The sequence below is a fragment of the Cuculus canorus genome, chromosome 15 (assembly GCF_017976375.1).
Source record: "Cuculus canorus isolate bCucCan1 chromosome 15, bCucCan1.pri, whole genome shotgun sequence".
Lineage (NCBI taxonomy): Eukaryota > Metazoa > Chordata > Aves > Cuculiformes > Cuculidae > Cuculus > Cuculus canorus.
In genome coordinates, this window is record NC_071415.1 from 7897697 (window position 1) to 7916253 (window position 18557).

At 51.9% G+C, this 18557-nt stretch overlaps 1 protein-coding gene across 2 annotated transcripts in view; it reads right to left on the reverse strand.

The window, feature by feature from the left end:
* PRKCB (protein kinase C beta) overlaps nt 1-18557 on the reverse strand; it is a 128241-nt gene that overhangs the window by 68065 nt on the left and 41619 nt on the right. For both annotated transcript variants that reach the window (XM_054080432.1, XM_054080431.1), the window contains exon 3: nt 5880-5962. In XM_054080432.1, coding sequence (XP_053936407.1) covers nt 5880-5962 — 83 coding nt within the window. The remainder of the gene's footprint in view (nt 1-5879; nt 5963-18557) is intronic.

The following is an 18557-nucleotide window of genomic DNA, read 5'->3' on the forward strand; positions in this document are numbered from 1 at the left end:
TCCCACCAGAGAGGATCCCAGAACAGAGCAACTTGAAGGACCTGCTAATTTTTAGGTAGTACCAACAGCATCTTCGTTTGCTCTGCTGCTGAAACATCATTGCTAATTGCTCGCCCAAACACTGTAGAGAGCAACCCAAACTTGTCAAAGCGCAGTGACCCCCTTTGTGCCCTGCTACACGTGTCAGCGTGGGATCTGGTGATGCTGTGCATGAAGAGGCGATGACCTTGTGCTGATGCTGCCAAGACAGCTTCTCTCTCGGATTCACCTGTGCAACCCGCACCCATTGAAGTTCCTTGTTCTAAAAGAGCAGCAGCAACGCTTCGCTCAAACACTCAGCTCTGCAGCTTGTCGAGAAAGGAGGAGCCCAAGACAAAGGTGAAAAGATTCTGCCTCAAGCAAACAAAGTGTGGAGAGACCAAAGGTGCCGTGGTGACAGCATTACAGAAACCTCTCCTAAAGCCACAAAGAGCAGAAAAACAAAATGCAAAATCCAGATGAAGCTGCATTGGCCTGTCACCTTCCTAGAGCAACTCTGGTATTTATTCATGCACCCTTTAACAGGATAATGCAAAGAAGGTCATTTTAATGATTATTTTCTCTACCATTTAAATAATCATGCATTCTACTAATAGCTCTGACTATAATTAGGTTTGCCAACTGCATTACATTACACATGCCTGACTTCAGCTCCTGAAGAACTTACCTTATTTCAGAAATCTTCAGCTTGAATGGTCACTCTGGCTCTGCTGCCTGCGACCAGGAGAGCGCAGAAGCACGCAAGCTGGTGATGAAAATCAGCAGGGCTTGATACTGGACCTGGTGGCTTTGGGCTGGCCAAAGTCCTGCACCTGGTCGGGGCAATCCCAACACAGATCCAGACTGGGCAGAGAATGAATTGGGAGCAGCCCTGAGGAGAGGCAACGTTCCCTGTGAGGGTGGGGAGGTCCTGGCCCAGGTTGCCCAGAGCAGTGGTGGCTGCCCCATCCCTGGAGGTGTTCCAGGCCAGGTTGGATGGGGCTTGGAGCCCCTGATCCAGCGGGAGATGTCCCTGCCCATGGCAGGAGCAGAACTGGATGGGCTTTGAGGTCCCAAACCAATCCATGATTCTGAGATGACGCCTGCTGGCATGGCTCGCCACTTTTTGCTTTGGGGCTGCAGGGGATGGACCACATCTTGACAGCTCATTAATGTGGAAGCCAAGGTGGAGCTCAGCCCTTTGGAGGAACGCCCGCCTGCAGCCGTGGGAGCCCAGCCATGGCGTGGAGCCCTCGCCAGTTGTGCTTCAACACTCACTGCAGCACACGTTGGGATCGAGGGAGAGAAGTAAACAGTAAAGCCACCACCGCCTCCAAGAGCCGGTGCTGTGTGTGCATGCTGTCCTGCCCAAAGCACAGCCTCGCTATTGCATCTTCAGCCACCAAAGAATCCTGCCACGATCCTCCAAAGAGCACGAGAGCAGCCCTGGCGCCTTCAGTGTCAGCATCCTCGGCTACAGCTTCATTCTCTACTGTGAGAAGTGATTAATTTCTTTAACTTTGAGGCCCTATCACGCTGTATAATTACTCCTCCTCTCCTAGATGGAAGAGTCCTACTTGTCAGGCTTTGCAAGGTTAAACACGCACAGAGGTTTTGTCGCCTCGAGGTTCAAACTCAACCAGAGCAAACAGCAAACTGCTTGGAAGCCACACCAGTCAGCAGTAACCGAGACTGGGACATTTCACTGCTCTCCAGTTATTCTGTTCTGTCCAGAAAAGTGTGAAATGCAAGACTGCCCCAGGGTTATCTGCTCGATACAGGCACGGCCACCATCCCAGAAAGCGCTTCGGCACATGCTTAACTTTAGACAGAATTTTATTTAAGTATTACTCAGACACTTAAAATTAAGCATCCATAAGCACTTCATAGGATGCAAAGTGTTTTCCTCCTTGGTTCCCAAGTAACGCTGAAGTGCTACACGACACAGAGACCGAGGAGCAGAGTTAGAACACTTTTCCTTTTAATACACGTTGTTCCCCTGGGCTCCGTGACTGGCAATCAGAACAGAGCAGCTCCAGGGATGCAAACCAGCAGCGGGCCGGTGCTCAGAGCTCCAGGCTGGGACCTGGCTGCCCCTGCAGAGTCCCCCATCACAGCTCCGCGCAGAGCAGCCTGCAGGGCTGGCCCTGGGGATGCTGCCTCCCTGCACAAACCCCTTCCCTCTCCGTCCCGCTGTAACAGCACACACGCTGCAAGATTTGAACAGATGCAACAAATTAAACTCTTCCTTTCTGCCAGACTTGACTGGATGTTAATATTTGTGAAAGGAAAGACAGTTACCAGATTGCTGCGCCGACTGACAAAATGCATCGCCGTCCTTGTTACACCCTGCCAGTGCCTGACATAATCACAGGTCACTCTGCACTCCTGCCATGGTTGTTAGCAACAGCAGAGCAGGGGGAAGCTTGCTTTGCATCCCTTCTAAATGAAGCCCCTGTCTTCAGCTCATTCCCAAAGCAGACGGGGCGCTGCTGTTCGATGAAGTGGTTTTCCATCCCCTGGTTCAAAGCTTGTTAAGTATTGTATTGCTGTGAGAAGCCTGATTACCAGTGCAAAGGAACAAGGTTTGCCCTGCATGCATCCCTGCGGTTACAGTGCCCAGGGTACAAACTGGAGCTCTCCCAGAGGGCTTTGATAAATGGCAAAAATCAGCCACAAAGGGTCATTTTCACTCCCTGCTTTCAGTCTCAAGCATCTGCATCCCTTTCTCCATTATCAGAAATAATATATTAAAAAGTAATTAACACCAATGGAGCAGCTTTTACCTGCCTGCTTGATGAGCCACAGTGGCAATTCTCACCCAGCAATAACAGCCAGCAAGAGAGAATTTGATCGAGGGCCTTTATGCACGCTCTGATATCAAGTGACACCTCTTAAAACGCGATGACTTTGATTTAATTTAGACTTTTCCCTACTCAGACAGAAGCTGCCCACAGCAACCAAGAGCTGCAGGGTGGGAGGAGACTGTGGGAGAGCCCTGCTGGTCCGGGGCCACGGAGCTGTGCTTGGGGAGCAGGACTGGGCTGTCCAAGGGCTGCTAGGAGAAAGAGCAAAGCACTGAGTCCACTTCAGCCAAACCTCTGTGCAGATACAGGTGAATCATCTCCCTGGTACCTGCTGTGAGCTGCTGCCCAGCTGATGAGCAAGGCTGAGAAAGCAGTGCCGGGGCGGGCAGGCTGCCCATGCAAAGCTCCGGAGGGGGCATCTGGCTGACAGCTGTCCCCGCTTTCCCACCACCAAACCTCATTTTCCTTCAGCAAGGTTAAGTGGTTTCAGCGTTCCCATCTCCCTCTGCCCTGACCGCCTCCATGGCACCTCTCCGCTGTTCCCGCAGGACAGTTTCCAGCTCTGCCACCTGTGGGGCACCCGCAGCACCTGCCCAGCCACAGCAAGGGGCCACTCGCAGCCCCTCACCCGCTGCCATCACCCCCTCTGGGTGCCCACAGCCACCAGCCCTCGCAGCCCAGGCAGGGACCGGAGCCCGGGGCTCTGCTCAGCTCCTCCTCCAGCTACACTGCACCTAAAGCAACCTCATCAGTGAGATTTCTGCATGCACAAATAGCTAAATAAATACCTAACCGTGTGTATTTTTGGATCTGTGGCAGACCTCTTGTAGCCTGGATTAGGTCTGCAGGGTGCAGGACTCACTGCCTTTGTCTTTACATGTTTCAGATGAGAGGGAATAGAGGAGAGAAAGCGTGTATGCCAGAGCTAAACCCACATGGCCAGAAGGAATCTCACAGCGTGACACTGTGGAGCAGCAAAGGTCGTTGTAAAACCTCCCACTCCGCTGGTCACTCTGCCCTGTCACTCACACCCTGAGCGCTGGCGCTGTGCACAGGCAGCACGGGGAGCAGGACCCAGGCTGCTGCATTGACCTGGGTGAGCTGGAAGACACCTACCAAGGCAGCTCAGCCCGGGGGAAACAGCCAAAAGCTTCTTTACCACCTGGTTCAAAGTAACGCTGTGCCAGGTATCCCCTCCGGAGGCGGAGGAGCGCTGTCAGGTCAGCTGCAGCACACTGGAGGCATCGTGCTGTGCAGTCGGAGCCTGTGAGCCCGCGTGCCCTGAGGAATCAGGGGCTCCGGGTTCCGTACAGGCGGGTCCCTTGATCAGCCACAAGCTGGGCACTGGGATAAAGTCACCGTTTTGCTGGGGCCAGACTAGTGACCAGGTTCAATGTTGGCTCTGGGGATGGGCGGGTGGGTGTCAGGTACCATCTCCCCTGTCCTGCCTGGGGTCCCCAGCAGCTCTGCGGTGGAGCTGTCTGGATGGTCTTTGGAACCAAAGCCCAGCCAGGTTTCTCAGATCCAGACCAGAAATCCAACACACTCATACAGAAGGTAAAAACAGACAAAAATATAAGCCAGCAAGCCTGGTTCAGCTGGAAAATAAATGCAGTTTTGGCAAAGGATCCCAGATCCCTGTGAGCCACACTCAGCCTTTCCCCTCCAAACCTCTCAGTCTGCCCTTGCAGCTCCAGCCCACAGCTCACTGCCCCGGACAGGGCTGAGCCCCAGCTCTGCCCATACCCTGCAAGCAGCAGCCCCCTCCCATAAAGCTCCCACTGATCCCAGTGACGGCACAGCCCGCTCGGGCAGGGTGGTTGACAGCATGTGTTGAGCCTCCGTCTGTTACACCGCCTGCTCCCACTGGTGCTATTTTTAGGGGTGAGAGTTGTGGTGCACCGCCGTTTCCCTAATTCGAGCTCTTTTCTCCCAGCAGTTCCCCGAATTAGCCAGTTTCCACGGTAAAACACAAAACCTGCCAGACGGACCCGAGAGGCGCTGGCAGAACCATGCTGAGGAGCCTAAGCCAGCTTTCCTTTGCTCCCTCGCCCCCGAAAGCCCAGGGATTCACCAAGAAATTAAGGATGGGGACTTCATCAGCAGGCATTTGGGGCTTTAGATTTTAAAATACAGCAACATTACTTTCCAGAAGTCACACCTAAACTGCTATTCCCCAGCCATTCTGTTGTCCTTGAGGTCAGTTCCGTGTTTCCTGAGCAAACACGACAACACGGACCACGCAAATCATAAGCAAGCATCAAATGCGGGTTCTTTTTCCCTTGGGAAGACCAAACGTATACCATGGTTTAATTAAACCTGCAAGATGATACAAAACAGACTTGGAAAAACTGTGCCTGCTTTGAGCGAGGTCCCCGGGGTGAGGAGCAGGGATGCTGCAGGTGAGCAGCCGAGAGCCTCGACCCCAGGTAACAAGCGATGAGCTGAGAAGGAGCAAGGACAGGCACATTCCCCAGGGCTGACTCCTCTCCACCTTTTAAAGGACAGTTAATTCCTTCAGGCACTTCACTGTGGCAAAAGGAATCGATGAGGATGTTGAACCCAACCCTGCCAGAAGATAGGGCTCAGAGCATGCTGACCAAAGCCTTACGCCAGCTCTTTAGCACTCAGTGCATCATGTGTGTTAATTAACCCCAAACCTAAATCCTCAGTTCAGGCGGCAGAGCCTGGAAATGTCACTTTACCAATGGGGAAACTGAGGCTGAGACTCAAGGGACAGAAGGGAGATGGGACAAGGCTGCTGACTTCAACCCAAACAGAAGCGTCTCTGCATCCCCGTCCGTTCTCCCTGCTCTGCGGAAAGGAAGTTATGGGATGATTTGAAAGTGGTTTGAGCACACAAAAAATATATGAGATATGAGATCCCACACAACCACAAATAACAGCAAACTAGAGATGCCCATGAAATAATGGCACAGAAGCATCCTCAGCCAAGACAGCCAGAGGAACAGCATCTCCAAAGTGCTGTGAAACAAAGGGATACACCAAACACGGCGCTGTGCCGTCACTCGCAGCGTTGGAGCAGGTACTTACATCCGAGGCAGGGCCTTTATCAGCACCGGGGCAGGAGAACGTAACGAACTCATGGCACCGCTTGTGCACGACGAAGCAGCAAACTGTGAAGAGAAGAGAGCAAACAGCGTTAGGGCTGTGTTAAGGGACGGGCACGACGCAAATCCAGTGAATAAAATGCTACTATATCTGATTTATAAGACAACTTTATTTTAACTGAGCCTATGGCAGATTTATAAATTGTATTGAACATCATCAACCAGACCAGGCATTTCAATAAAACTAAGCAGAAGCAAATTGTTGAACAAACGTCAAAGGAGGGCTGGGAGCCCTTCTGTTCGCTTTGAGCTCATTGTCACTTGTGGCACATGCTCTGAGGTCACCGCCGGGTATAAAAAGAGGGAAATCTGGCAGTCGTGGGTATCTGAGCCGAAAAGTGCATGTGTCCAAAAATGGAAGATTGTTCCGATGGGAACAGGTGGGCAACGTTCCTCCCACAGCTCTGCTTTTCTTCAGCAACGCCGCAGCCTCCAGCTCCCGGACCAGAAGACACGTACGTCTTCCTCTCTGCGCGCACGCCTGGTGATGATAAAGTCACCCTTCTGGGAACAGCGCAGGAGAACTAATCCCAACACGCCACTACCCAGGCTTTCAAGCATAAGTATCCAGAGCTAAATCTGCATCCCTTAAACCACCGAGCCCTTGCAGCAAAGCTAATCCGAAGCTGCCGGCAGTAGTTTTGCAGTCTGTGCACTCAAAGAGCTGTACTTTAAGACAGTTTTTTCCCCCTTAAATGCCAAATAAGCACCTTACTTCTGGCAATAGACCTTAAAAAGGCACTCGGCGCTGTAGATACCTTCAACTGACGGCCCAGGTCCTTCTCTGAAGGTCTCAGCCCACCTCATCCTGCAACTGGAGTGGGTACCACTGCTTTGGACTGGGGACCCCCAAGTCCAGGGAACAGAGGCTCCACCTTGCGTCCCACGTCACCTTCTCCTGGGTGCCAGCCCCAGCAGAGCCAACTGTGCCCCATCACTCCACCCACCCCATGCCCCATCCCGAGGGATGAGACCTCAGCTCCAAGGCAACACCATGCAGGAAAGGAGCCCACGCAGGAATGGAGCAAAGGAAATGAGCGCTGATTTTGTTCCCAAAGCAAAGCTGTGCAAAGGCTGCCTTCTTCCAGGGAAAACTTGGGCACCAAACTTGTCTCTGTCTCAGGGGTCTCTTATTTGCCATATCCTTTTCCCAAGAGCTGTAAGCACACTAAGTGAAGGAGCAGCTGGAAGAGGAGATACAGTCTAGAGGGATTTAGAGAAACCGAGCACATAAAACAACTCGAGCAGCGCACAAATGAAGAGGATTTCAATTGCATTAACACTGGACTCTTCTTAAAGAACAAGGAAAAGGCAAGTGATGTTTGCCATTAAACTCACAGTCCCCTATTGGGCCCTGCCACATCCAGCTTTAAACTCATTTTCCTTTTCACGTTTTTCTAGTTCCTCCAGCTGGGTGGAACTGGATGGGCTTTAAGGTCTCTTCCAACCCAAAACATTCTATGATTCTATGACTTTTCACTATGAAAAACCACAAACACACAAGGTTTCAGAGGCACCACAACTGCCAAGGGTGCTCTCCTCCCAGGACCTCTCGCTTGCTTTTCCAAGTCTGGCAAACAAATGGTTTCTTGAAGCCATTGTTCACCGTCTCTGCCGTTTGTATCCAGAGACAGCAGCATCTGGGAGGCAGGAAGGAAGAAATCAGAATTCTATTAGCAAAGATTCGTCCTGAAGTGTGAGTACAAACTCAATAAGGCTCCACAAGACGCTGAGCGCAGGCGCTGTTGGGAGGCTGCACGCTGATGCCAACATCCAGGCTGCGGTGAGAGGTTCCCAGCTGGAATCATTTCAGTTCAACAGAAGAAACAAGACTGCTGCTAGGCTGCACTTCCTAATGACATTCCTCCATGCCACAGCAAAAGGCAGCTCAATGCAGACCTGACTCTGAGGAAAGAAAAGTGGGTCCTTTGGTACTTTTGAAGCTCTTAAGAAGCTTTTGCACTTTCAGAACAGTGATATTTGTTCCTCTTTGGGGAAAACGACCTTTCTGTCTTTGGGGTGACGGAAGTTGGAGGTGGGAAGAATCAGGAGTTGTTCATGCTGCTCTTCCTACCAGCCCCAATCACCCCCAGGTAACAGGGGACCGCCTGGATCTAGGCGCAGAGCATCCCGCTGGCTCTGCCCCTGCTGGAGCCTCCCTCCTACTGGATGCATCCAGGGATACCACTGCGTGCGAGCCAGGCTTCGCTCTGCGGGGCTTTGGAGAGCAAAGTCTCCTGATAGAGACAAAAAGCTGATCGCCTTCCTCTTCCACCACACAACCTGCCTGGCACTACACCAGCTCACTTCACCACACTCTTCCAAACTCCAGACCGCTCCTTCTTTCTCTCAGCAGACCCATGCGATGCCGTGCGCTCCCTGTTTGCTAAGCTGATCCCCACGGCAGCTCCGTGCAAAGCCCCTCCGGGACAGAGCAGCCCTGCCAGCGCCCACCCAATGCCAGCCCTGCCGAGCACGACGACAAACCGCCTGCGATTCCAGAGCCCGCAGAGCAAAGCAGCCTCCCCCAGACACTGCGACCGGTGCACAGAGCGCTTGAGGTACCACAGGGATTAAAAAAGCTTCATTTCTCTCCCTTGAAATTGCAGCTGCATCACTTTGGCTATCTCTGTGCACGCTCACTGCTTCACTTCCCGTACACACCTCCCCTGCACAGGGCAAGGGCGTGCTGTCAGTTTGGCTTTACTTTATGGAAAGCTGGGAATGTGACCTTTCTATTTTTGCTGCCACAGAAAGCCATGACGCTTTGGTTTCCAAACGCAACGCTCCTGCATCCCCTCTGCGCCAGGCAGGCAAGAGCAGGACCCTGCTCTTCCAGGACATTGCTCCGCTCCCCGGAGTCTGCATTGCACAGCCAGGGCGCAGCCCCGCGGCAGAGCCGAGGCTCTCATGTACATTTGATTGAATTAATAATAATAATAATAATAATAATCATCATCATCATCATCAGAGTCAAGCTCTGCCGTGCATGAGAAGAATCTGCAGCAGCTTTCTATACTCTGCTCATTACACATTTAATTTGCCAGGCAGATATTTGGTGAGAAGGAGAAACAAAAGGGGGAATCTGAAGCAACAAAGGGAAGGAGAACCCAGGACTGATCCTCACCGATGTGCGGGAGAGTGGCTGAAGCAACACATGTGTGCACGCACACCAACGCTGCCTGGCTCTTGCCTCTCTAAGGACACTGCAAGCAGAAAGCACTCAGTTCCCATGTTCACTTGCATAAGCAGGAGAAGGGAAATGCCAGATTCTCGTGGCAAGAGAGACCAGAAAGGCCACAGTCTGAGCAGCTAAAAAACATCCCAGATTTTTATTGCAGCCTCTCCCCCATCCCCTTTAAGGTTTCATTGAAGAGTTTAATTATTAAAGACAGCATTAAATATATATGCACACGGTCACACCTCCTGCCCTTTGAGGGCAGATCCAAAGCATACACTAGAAATGCAATATTTTCTCTTTAAACGGAAAAATAACAGCCACATGGTCAAAACTTCCACATTACAGCTCAATTAAGCCAATGACAGCCAAGTCACTGTAAGTCATCTTTGTCGGGACTGAATATTTAGGAGGAATAGCAAGTTCTCCAGTAGTGATAACACAGGCTGCAAGAACAAAGATGAGGAAGCATATCCCTTCCCTGTGCATCCAAAGCAAACGAGGGTCTCTGCTGACTGCACGCTTCGCATCCAACACTTCAAAGGAAGCCCACGAGCCTCGGCAAGATCCATTCACAGGTTTCATGCACACTTCGGTGAACAGTCAATCCATGCAAAGAAACAGCCAATAGATAAATCGGATAGAGGAGCTTCGGGCAGTAATCCTGCCTCAACTCCTAACGGTGCATCCACTCAGCAGATGCAAGAAGATTCCATAGACCTTTCCTCCTGTACCTAATCCAGTGCGTTATGCTGGGAAGAGCTTGCTCGCTTCCTATCCTGTGGAGTGGACGTCAGGCTCTGTCTCTCCACGGGCACAGCACCACAACAGGCACCCAGGTAGCTCCATGCCCAGGCTCGGTTTCCTCACACTCCAGCATTTTAAGACTGTCTCTTTGTCAGTTTGAAAAGTACAGCACAGGCAGCAGCTTTCCCAGGTTGCTAATTAGACAGTTAATTTGTAAATCTTATTACATGGATAATAAAGTAATCAAATCCCACTGGTGAGCTGCAACGTCCTGCGTCATTTATATACAACAAAAATGAAACATTAACCTTTACCATTCGTTATTGCATAATGCAAGAATGTTTACCAGCCATAAATTCTCCTTCAGAGCCATCTCCACTGCAGGCACTTGGGGAGACATCTCTGCCTCGGGGGAAGCAAAGGTACAAAACCTAACAACAGGCAAGCGGGAGCTCATGAGATTCCTGGAACGCACATGTTTAATAGCTGCCCAGCAGTATCTTCCCCTCATTTCTGGGGAAACTTGCACCAATGTGTCAGGGCAAGATCACCCATCTTCATCCCTTGTGATCCTGATGCAGATTTGGGAAGAAAGTTCTCCGAGAAGGTTGGGTTTCTGACTTAATAAACCACAATAGCAGCACAGCGCCAGAAAATTTTCAAAGTCTGGGAACTAGCCTATTTTTGAAGGAAGAAAAGAGAGAAAAATGCTAATGATATTGCTTAAATATATATATACACACACACTTAAAGGCTCCTTAGCTTAAACCACCACTCAAAAATCCTTGAGCAGAACCATAAAACAGCTTCCCAGAGAGATCACAGAACCTGCCAACGAGAAAAACCTCATCAAAATGCATTCCAAGGGTATGAACATTGCAGAGCACGTGTCCAGCTGCACCTCCAGCATGGGAAGGGACCTCCTGTGGAATTGAGGGCTGCAAGCACAGCTATGCAGCGGGCACGACATCCATCAGCCCCAGGCTGCTGACAGCCAGCCAAGGCGGGCTGCTGAACGCAGGGAGACAGGCCAGCAAATGAAACCTTTATTCAACAGCGTGCAGTCAGGAGAGTCATATGTTTACATGTTTTGGAACAATGCTCCAAATTACTGCAGCAGGCAGAAGCCCCTGGTAAGTCCTCAGCTAGAGCAGCAGGGACAAACCCCGTTCTTGCCTGCACCACACAGAAAAGAAGCCAGGCAGAAGTCCATAAACTGCTGAAGACTTTGTCATCCCATAGCCACTGCCGGTGACCAAGATCATCTTGGAGCTGAACCCTTCAGCATCAGAAGAGGCTGCCCAGGGCAGTGGTGGAGTCTCCATCCACATGGGGGTTCAAAAATCACGTAGCTATGGCACTTCAGGACATGGTTTAGTCAAAACTGTGGTGTTAGGCTGGGTGTTGGACTGAATGAGCTGAGAGGTCTTTTCCAACCTTAGTGATGCTGTGACTTTAAGTCAACTGCTCCGTTTCGTAAAGTCACAGTAACTTCAGAGTTTGTTCCCTCTTCCAAGATCACCCTCGCCAAGCCCAGGCAAGCTGTTGTAGCACACACTGTCTGCATGCATCCCAGTTTCCAGGTGAGCCCTGATCTTGGTGCAAACCCCTCCAGTACCACCTGCAAAGTCTCATCCCTGCACCAGCACCCCAGCAGTTGTTCTGTGAGGTCAACCAGAAAGAGGGCATAAAAATCCTCAGTGAAAGTAAGAGAGGACAGATCCAGACACCAGTCAAAGCGTGGTTAGAGAAGAGTGGGTGCTTTCAGCATTGTGAAGCAGCTCTGGGAGCAGCCAGAAAGGTTTCAAGGTGCATCACCTTGCTGTAGGGGAGAGCTGAAGGGAACAGGCAGCGCCCCACACTCAAAGAGCTGCACAGAGCTCCAGCACACCAAGATATCAGGCAAGGGCTGCCTAACGCACAGGGGCCCATCAGCTCGAACACTAAAACTAGAACAGTAAAGCACCGAGCAGAGCCAGGAACAAGGAATTTCCTTGCCACCACTGTGGTTTGTCTCTATGATGTATCCAGTCCTGCAGAAATGGGGAGTCTCCTCATGCCTCCGATGCTCCCAGCAAAAAAACTCTTTGTGGGAGAGGACAGGGAGACACATCACAGCACGACAGGGAAGATTTTATGCCAATCAAGGCTTGCAGGGCAGGCTGGCAGCTTGCAGCCCTGGGCAGGATGATGCTGCCATCCCCTTGCGCTCTTGGGGGCTGCAAAGGAGCGTGGTCCCCTCCTGGTCCTGCCGCTCCTGTGCAAGGAGCAGCCCCAGCCCCAAAAAGTCTCCAAGACCAACAGCCCAGGGCTCTACTCTGCTTCCCTGCAGCAGCCCAGGAGGAGCCGGAGCAGCCCTGATCTCCCCCACTGATGAGCGACGCAGGTCTCACTGCCTCCATCTCACCAGGTTTGTGTATCATGAACACAGAGCTTATTTGCTGTGCATCGCCCGTGTGGGTACCTTCCCTCTCCTTCACAGTTATTTTCCTTTTCTTCTGTTTACAAAATGTAAACAAATGCAAAAGAGTTTTCCCACCATATGGACCAGAACTCACCTCGCACGCTCCGTCTCCATTCAGGCGCTCTCCCAAAAGCAGACAGCTGGGCAGTTTGCCCAAAGACACAACAATGCTGAAAGATTTGCTCTTAGAATACAAAATCCTTCGCAGTCCAGTGGCTTCTGCCCAGGAAAAGCTTTTTATCAAAGCTCTAAGCTTCTTACAGTGGCGTTCAGGCTACCCAAGGCATCAGCCCAACAGGAGCACAGATGCTCCTACAAATATGAAAGCCCAGAAAAGTCTTGGGTCAGTGTTTTATTTGCAAGCGACTCCAAGTGCCTGAGGCTGCTGAGCCCATCCTGGTCAGCAGCAGCGAGCGCTGGAGCTGCACCTCTGCCCACTCTGTCGCTGCCAGGACACACATCTCTTATCTCAAAGCGGCTCTTTCGGGGCCCCCTTTCTCCAGCATACCCTGACCTTGCTCTGGATCAGAGTTTTGGGATGCCAGAAGCATGATCTGGAGGGAATACACCCTGTCCCTGACGCACAGATTCACCCTGCGCAAGGGGCTGGATGACAGTGAAGGGTTGTGGATGCTGGAGAGAAAGCAGTGGCGTTGTACCACTCGAAACACCTCATCTCCACACAGCCCAGAAAAGCCAGGAGAGTCCCAAAGTTGTCTCAACCTTGACGAGCTCTTGGCCATCCGCACGGGGCCCCGGCACCAGCCCACAGCTGTGGAAAGCCAGGAGGGCACAAACCTTGTCCCCTACCTGGCAGGCAGAGCAAGGCTGGCTCGAGATAAATCATTCCCTGATCCCTGCACACTATCAGCTTGGAGCCTGCCACATGAGATCTGATTAGCCTCATCTTCCATACAAAACGTCGTTAGCTGGCAGGAAGGTATCCAGCCCTCCTCAAAAACCCAGACTCTGTGACAAATGGCTTCCTGCAGGAATGAACCCTGCCTAGCAACTCCACGCTGCATAAAGCAGCGCTGCCTTTTATTTGCTCTCTGTTTGTTGCTCTAATTTCATTGCATGAACTCCTTGTCCTGATGTTCCGAAGAAGTGGGTAATCAATTTTCCCCGAGTCCTCCATGAAATGAATAATTCAGGAACGTCACCTCTAATGCTTCACCCTCCAAGTACATCTCTTCCCAGAACACACGTTCCTGCTGCAGCGAAGTCCTTTGTCTACCTTGGCTGGGCAAGGGAGAGGTCTGGGGCGCCAGGAGCAGGCTCAGATACCTCAAATAAGAAAGATGGGGAGTTGACAGAGACAGAAGAAGGTTCAAGCAAGATTCATCTAAAACTCAGACCCAGGCAGGAGTTAAACCCTCCCCAGTGAGCTGATGGAGCCAAGATTCAGCAGATGGTTCCAACACAAAGCTCAAAGATGATTTCCAGCATATCTCAGTGTGTAGCTGCTCCCTTACAACCCGTGGAAATTCCCATTTGGATAACGTTCCTGCTTCCCAAATAACAAGAGATTCAGGGAACAGCTTGGAATGTGGATTATCAAAAACCGGAGAAAACAAAATAACAGCAAAAAGGTTTTTAGTGGAGCTTTGTGTTGATCCACCTACACTGGGCAAAGCCCTGGGGTCGGACGCGTTGGCCCGGCTTTGCCCCAGCGATGTACTGAAATGCTCCCCAGCTGGCAGTTGCCCACAATTTCCCATTCTCACGTTAAAAAAAAAAGACTCGTTCCATCAAACAAAATCAGTGAAGCATGGTAATCATAAAATAAGGGGAAAGAAGGTCTCCAAGAGGGGAAGACCTGAGTTTCTGACAGCGCTTTACAGCTTTTAATCACTGACAGCACAGAGAGAGAAGCTGAGCTAAGATTTGTACCCTTTGGATTAATCTCCAGCTTTGGTTAAAAGCTTTCTGGAGTTCTCGCTACACAACAAATACCTTCAGCTCCCCATCAACCACAGCGGTTTTCCCCTTGTCAGCTCCAGAGAAAGTGAAAACAACCGTGCTCTGGGATTTCTGCACCACAGTTCTCTACAGAAACCTACTAGGGAAGAGCTCTGGGGGTTGGGATGCTGGGGGTCACGGGGGGTCCAGGCTGACGCCCTAGTTCTGTGCATGTTAGTTTGGACCAGAAAATGGAACAGGAGCCACAACCCCCACTCCCCCATCCTCACTCGCTCGGTCCGTGCCTGCCTCCACCACAGCACGTCGACCCCAAGGAGTGACAAGCAACCTTCATTCATCCTTGGGAGCCACTGGGGTTGTGCTGATTTGCACCGCCGGGCGCTCAGCGCCGCACAGCTGCATCCCAGAGTCGGGATGAAGTAGAAGGTTTAGGGCAGGGAGCGAGGTCCCTGGGGAGCAGGGGCAGAGGGAGACAGGGAGATGCCACTGAGGTAAGCGCTGGATAAAGAGAGGTGCAGGAGGCAAGGAGTATATGGACCTGTTTCAGTATGGTTCGGGTTTCTGACAGAGCTTTTTCTCAAGCAAGAGAGGAAAAGAAGGGAGTGGGACACCAGACGCCCCTCCTGTGAGGTCTCACCAGCCTCCTTTCTCTAGGAGACTGTGACTGCCTGGACAGTTATGAGGATTCTCAACCCAAGAAAGTGATTCCTACTCCGACCAGTTAATTCTGCCCTAAGGGTACAAAGAAACCTTCGTTACAGACTTCAGGAGGCCCCAGCCTTGCAGATCATTGTGGAGAAAGCTGTCAATCGGTACCAGGAAGATAAAACGGCATTTCGTGGTATTTCAGCAGCAAAAGCAGCAGGATGTATTTTTTTTAAAGCTACACAATCTCCCAGCTGTTAGAAAAACAATCGGCACCATCCATTCTGCTCCTCAGCAGATCCCATCAGCAGCTCCTGAAGCAGGGACCAGGCGAGACCCTGCACCCACAGGCAGGGCGTGCACTCATCGCTACTCCTCCCAGGCTGGCTGCTGGGAAGGGACAGAGTGTGGACAAAAATGTGTGCAGGGTCAGGGCCAGGCATGGGCTCTGAGAGCCATCCTTGAGCAAGCAGCCCATTAGCGATGCACCTTCCCCTTTCCGCAGGGAGAGGAGATGCTCCTGCTCCTCGTAGCACCCAGGGCCCTTTCCCAGCACTGCAAGGAGGGCTGAGCCTCCCAGACAAGTGCTCAGAGACTGGGGTTACACCCCTGAAGACCAGGAATCCTCTGTTTTGTGCAAATCCCTGTTAGAGAAAGGGCAGGCTGAACCATCCTCATCGATTTAGGCTCCTTGCCTGCCCACTCATCTGGCACCAGCTCCGGGCTTTTTGCTCCCATCCCCTCTTCACTCCAGAGTTCCCACCTCTCCAAGAACACCAATCCTTCACTCTTCTGCTTGTTCACTGTTTGGGAGGGGAAGCGGGGCAATATTTGCTTTTGAATACAGCTGTTCCTGAAGAGATCCAGGCTCCTGCGGGAAGAGCCGCTCTCCAGAGCCTGCAATGCCAACTGCCCGCAGCGCCAGCCTCTCCGCGCAGCCACACCACGGCTCCAGCTGTTTCCAGAGACACAAAGACATTAATTTTACATTAGAGAGTCTTGTCCCAGCTCAGAGAAAAACAGATCAGAATTTAAATACTTCATCAGTATCTCTCCTGGACCAGGCTGTAACAGAGATTCACTTTCAGGCTGAATAATTCAGTCCCACACATGCGCTGCGCTGGCGCGACGCTCGAAGCGGCACCGCAGCTCTGCCTGCTGTGCCGGTGGGAACCAGCGGTGCCAGAACCAGCTCGGGGCATCCCACTGAGTCCCCAGTCCTGCCTGCATGGCCACAGCCTGAGGCACTGGGCAGCAGAGACAGTTGGGCAAGAGCCCAGGCTGTGTCAACCCAGCTGTATCCCAGTCCTGATTCATAGAACCATGGAATCATAGAATCACCAGGTTGGAAAGGACCCACTGGATCATCGAGTCCAACCATTCCTAACACTCCCTTAAACCATGTCCCTAAGTACTTCATCCACCCGTTCCCTAAACACCTCCAGGGAAGGCGACTCGACCACCTCCCTGGGCAGCTGTTCCAGTGCCCAATGACTCTTTCTGTGAAGAATTTTTTTCTGATATCCAACCTGAACCTCCCCTGGTGGAGCTTCAGGCCATTCCCCCTTGTCCTGTCCCCTGTCACTTGGGAGAAGAGCCCAGCTCCCTCCTCTCCACAACCTCCTTTCAGGTAGTTGTAGAGAGCAATGAGGTCTCCCCTCAGCCTCCTCTTCTCCAGGCTAAACACCCTCAGCTCTCTCAGCTGTTCCTCATAAGACTTGTTCTCCAGCCCCTCACCAGCTTCATTGCTCTTTGTTTGCTCTTTGATTCCTCCATGAATTGCAAGTTTGAGGGCATCTCAAGAACACTCCTGTGCTACCGATACCCAGGCCAGGGAGGAAAAGGCATTTAAGTGTCAAGGGGGGTCATGGGCAGAATTTGGGCTGCTCCTCCTGCTGGGTATTTTGGAAGGCTCCTGCAGATGCCATCGCCTCCTCCTCCCCTTTCTTCTCCTCCTGCAGTTCATGGATGACTGAGCCGTTCAGCTTGTGCTGTCTCCACGCTCTGGTGCTCATCTGCTTTTCCACAGCATCTCCCACCCATGGCTCAGCGCAGCAGCACCTGCCTAATTTCCAAGACCAGGCTGGCTCGGATGCAGCTGCCCAGCCCTTCCCCACCTCAGGCAGACGAGACTCTGCTGCCCGTGCCCCTCAGCACCCCATCTCCCACACTGCCACAATGCATGGGCAGAGAGCCCCGGACACATCCAGGCAGCAACGTAACTACCCCATCCCTCCCACAGACCCTGTGCTTACCATGTGCCTATCATTTATCTGTGCCCTTTCCTTAGAAGCCAGTTATGACTTGTTTGCTCTTTGAGCTCCTCTACACTCTGGTGTTTCGCACACTCAAGGCCAGATGAACTCAGCACATCCTAAAGCAAGTTCTTCACTAGCCATCACTTGTGTCACCCATCTTCAGGACTCGGGAGGGAGAGGATGAGGTGGGCAGAGGGGGTTCAGAGCACGCTCGGCTCTCTATGGTCACCATTCCACAGCTTTAACCCCCAGCACGGTCCCTGGACAGTCACAGCAGGACCCATGGCTCTATCAGGGAAACACACGGGTGCCCCTGGAGCAGCTGACTTTTCCACAAACTTGGTTTCCAGCCCCTGGAAGGCATATGTGGTTCAGATCTGCACCCTCCATCCCTGCCTGTCACTCCATTCAGTGCAAGCAACACTTCAGGGCATCCCCTTCCACCAGAATTTAGGAAAATGGTGAAGCCCTGGCAGAAGCTGCCCAGGGTCTTGATGGCATCTCCATCCCTGGAAGGGTTCAAAAAACATGCAGCCGTCGCATGTCAGGACATGGTTTAGTAGAGCTGCTCTCTCCTTCTGAGGAGCGCGCGAGCCCAGGCCAGTGACCATCACTGTCCAAGGAGCAGCATTCAGGTGCAGCTGGGGTAACAACTGGCATTTGTGGCTTCTCAGGGTGACTTACCAATAAAACCCAAGCCAATCCAGTGCCTGCAGAGTCCAGCACCCTCACAAAGACCACAGTGGATGTGATGAAGAGGAACAGGAGGAAGACTACGCTGCTCTTCACTTCTAGAAGAGATATCTTCAACATCTATTTCTTTTTTCTTTAAAGGGGTTAAATATTTTGAGCCCAGGCATGCACTTCTAGAAGGATTTGAGTACATATGAACAAAACATTCCAAGAAAGTCTGCAGCTTCTATAAGAAATACCAGTAACGAATCGACAACATCCTCTGCATGACGATGAATGCATTGAAGCCAGGCGGGATGAGGAACATCAATCACCCAGGGAAATATAATAGGTGTGGGCAGGGAAGGGGACGATGACAGCATTAGAGCTCAGATCAGGGAAAGATCTTCATTTCTCTAGCACATGCAGTGGGAGAAACATCTAAAATCATATCCAGGATGCAAGCGAAGGGGGGCTGCCCCGGCAGAGGATGCTGTGCTGGATGTGGGCAATGCCGCTGGCCTGGGTTCAGCAGCTCTCACTGGCACAGGGTAGGTCCCACCACCTGGGACACCACAAAAATCCAGCTCCTGCTTCCTCTCTGAACTGCTTGGGCTGAAAAAGCCGCTTGAGAGCCATAAGCAAAGCACCTCAGCAGCCTTGTTCACCTCTGGCATCCTAAAGAAAACCCACGGACACTGCTCCATGCTCCCC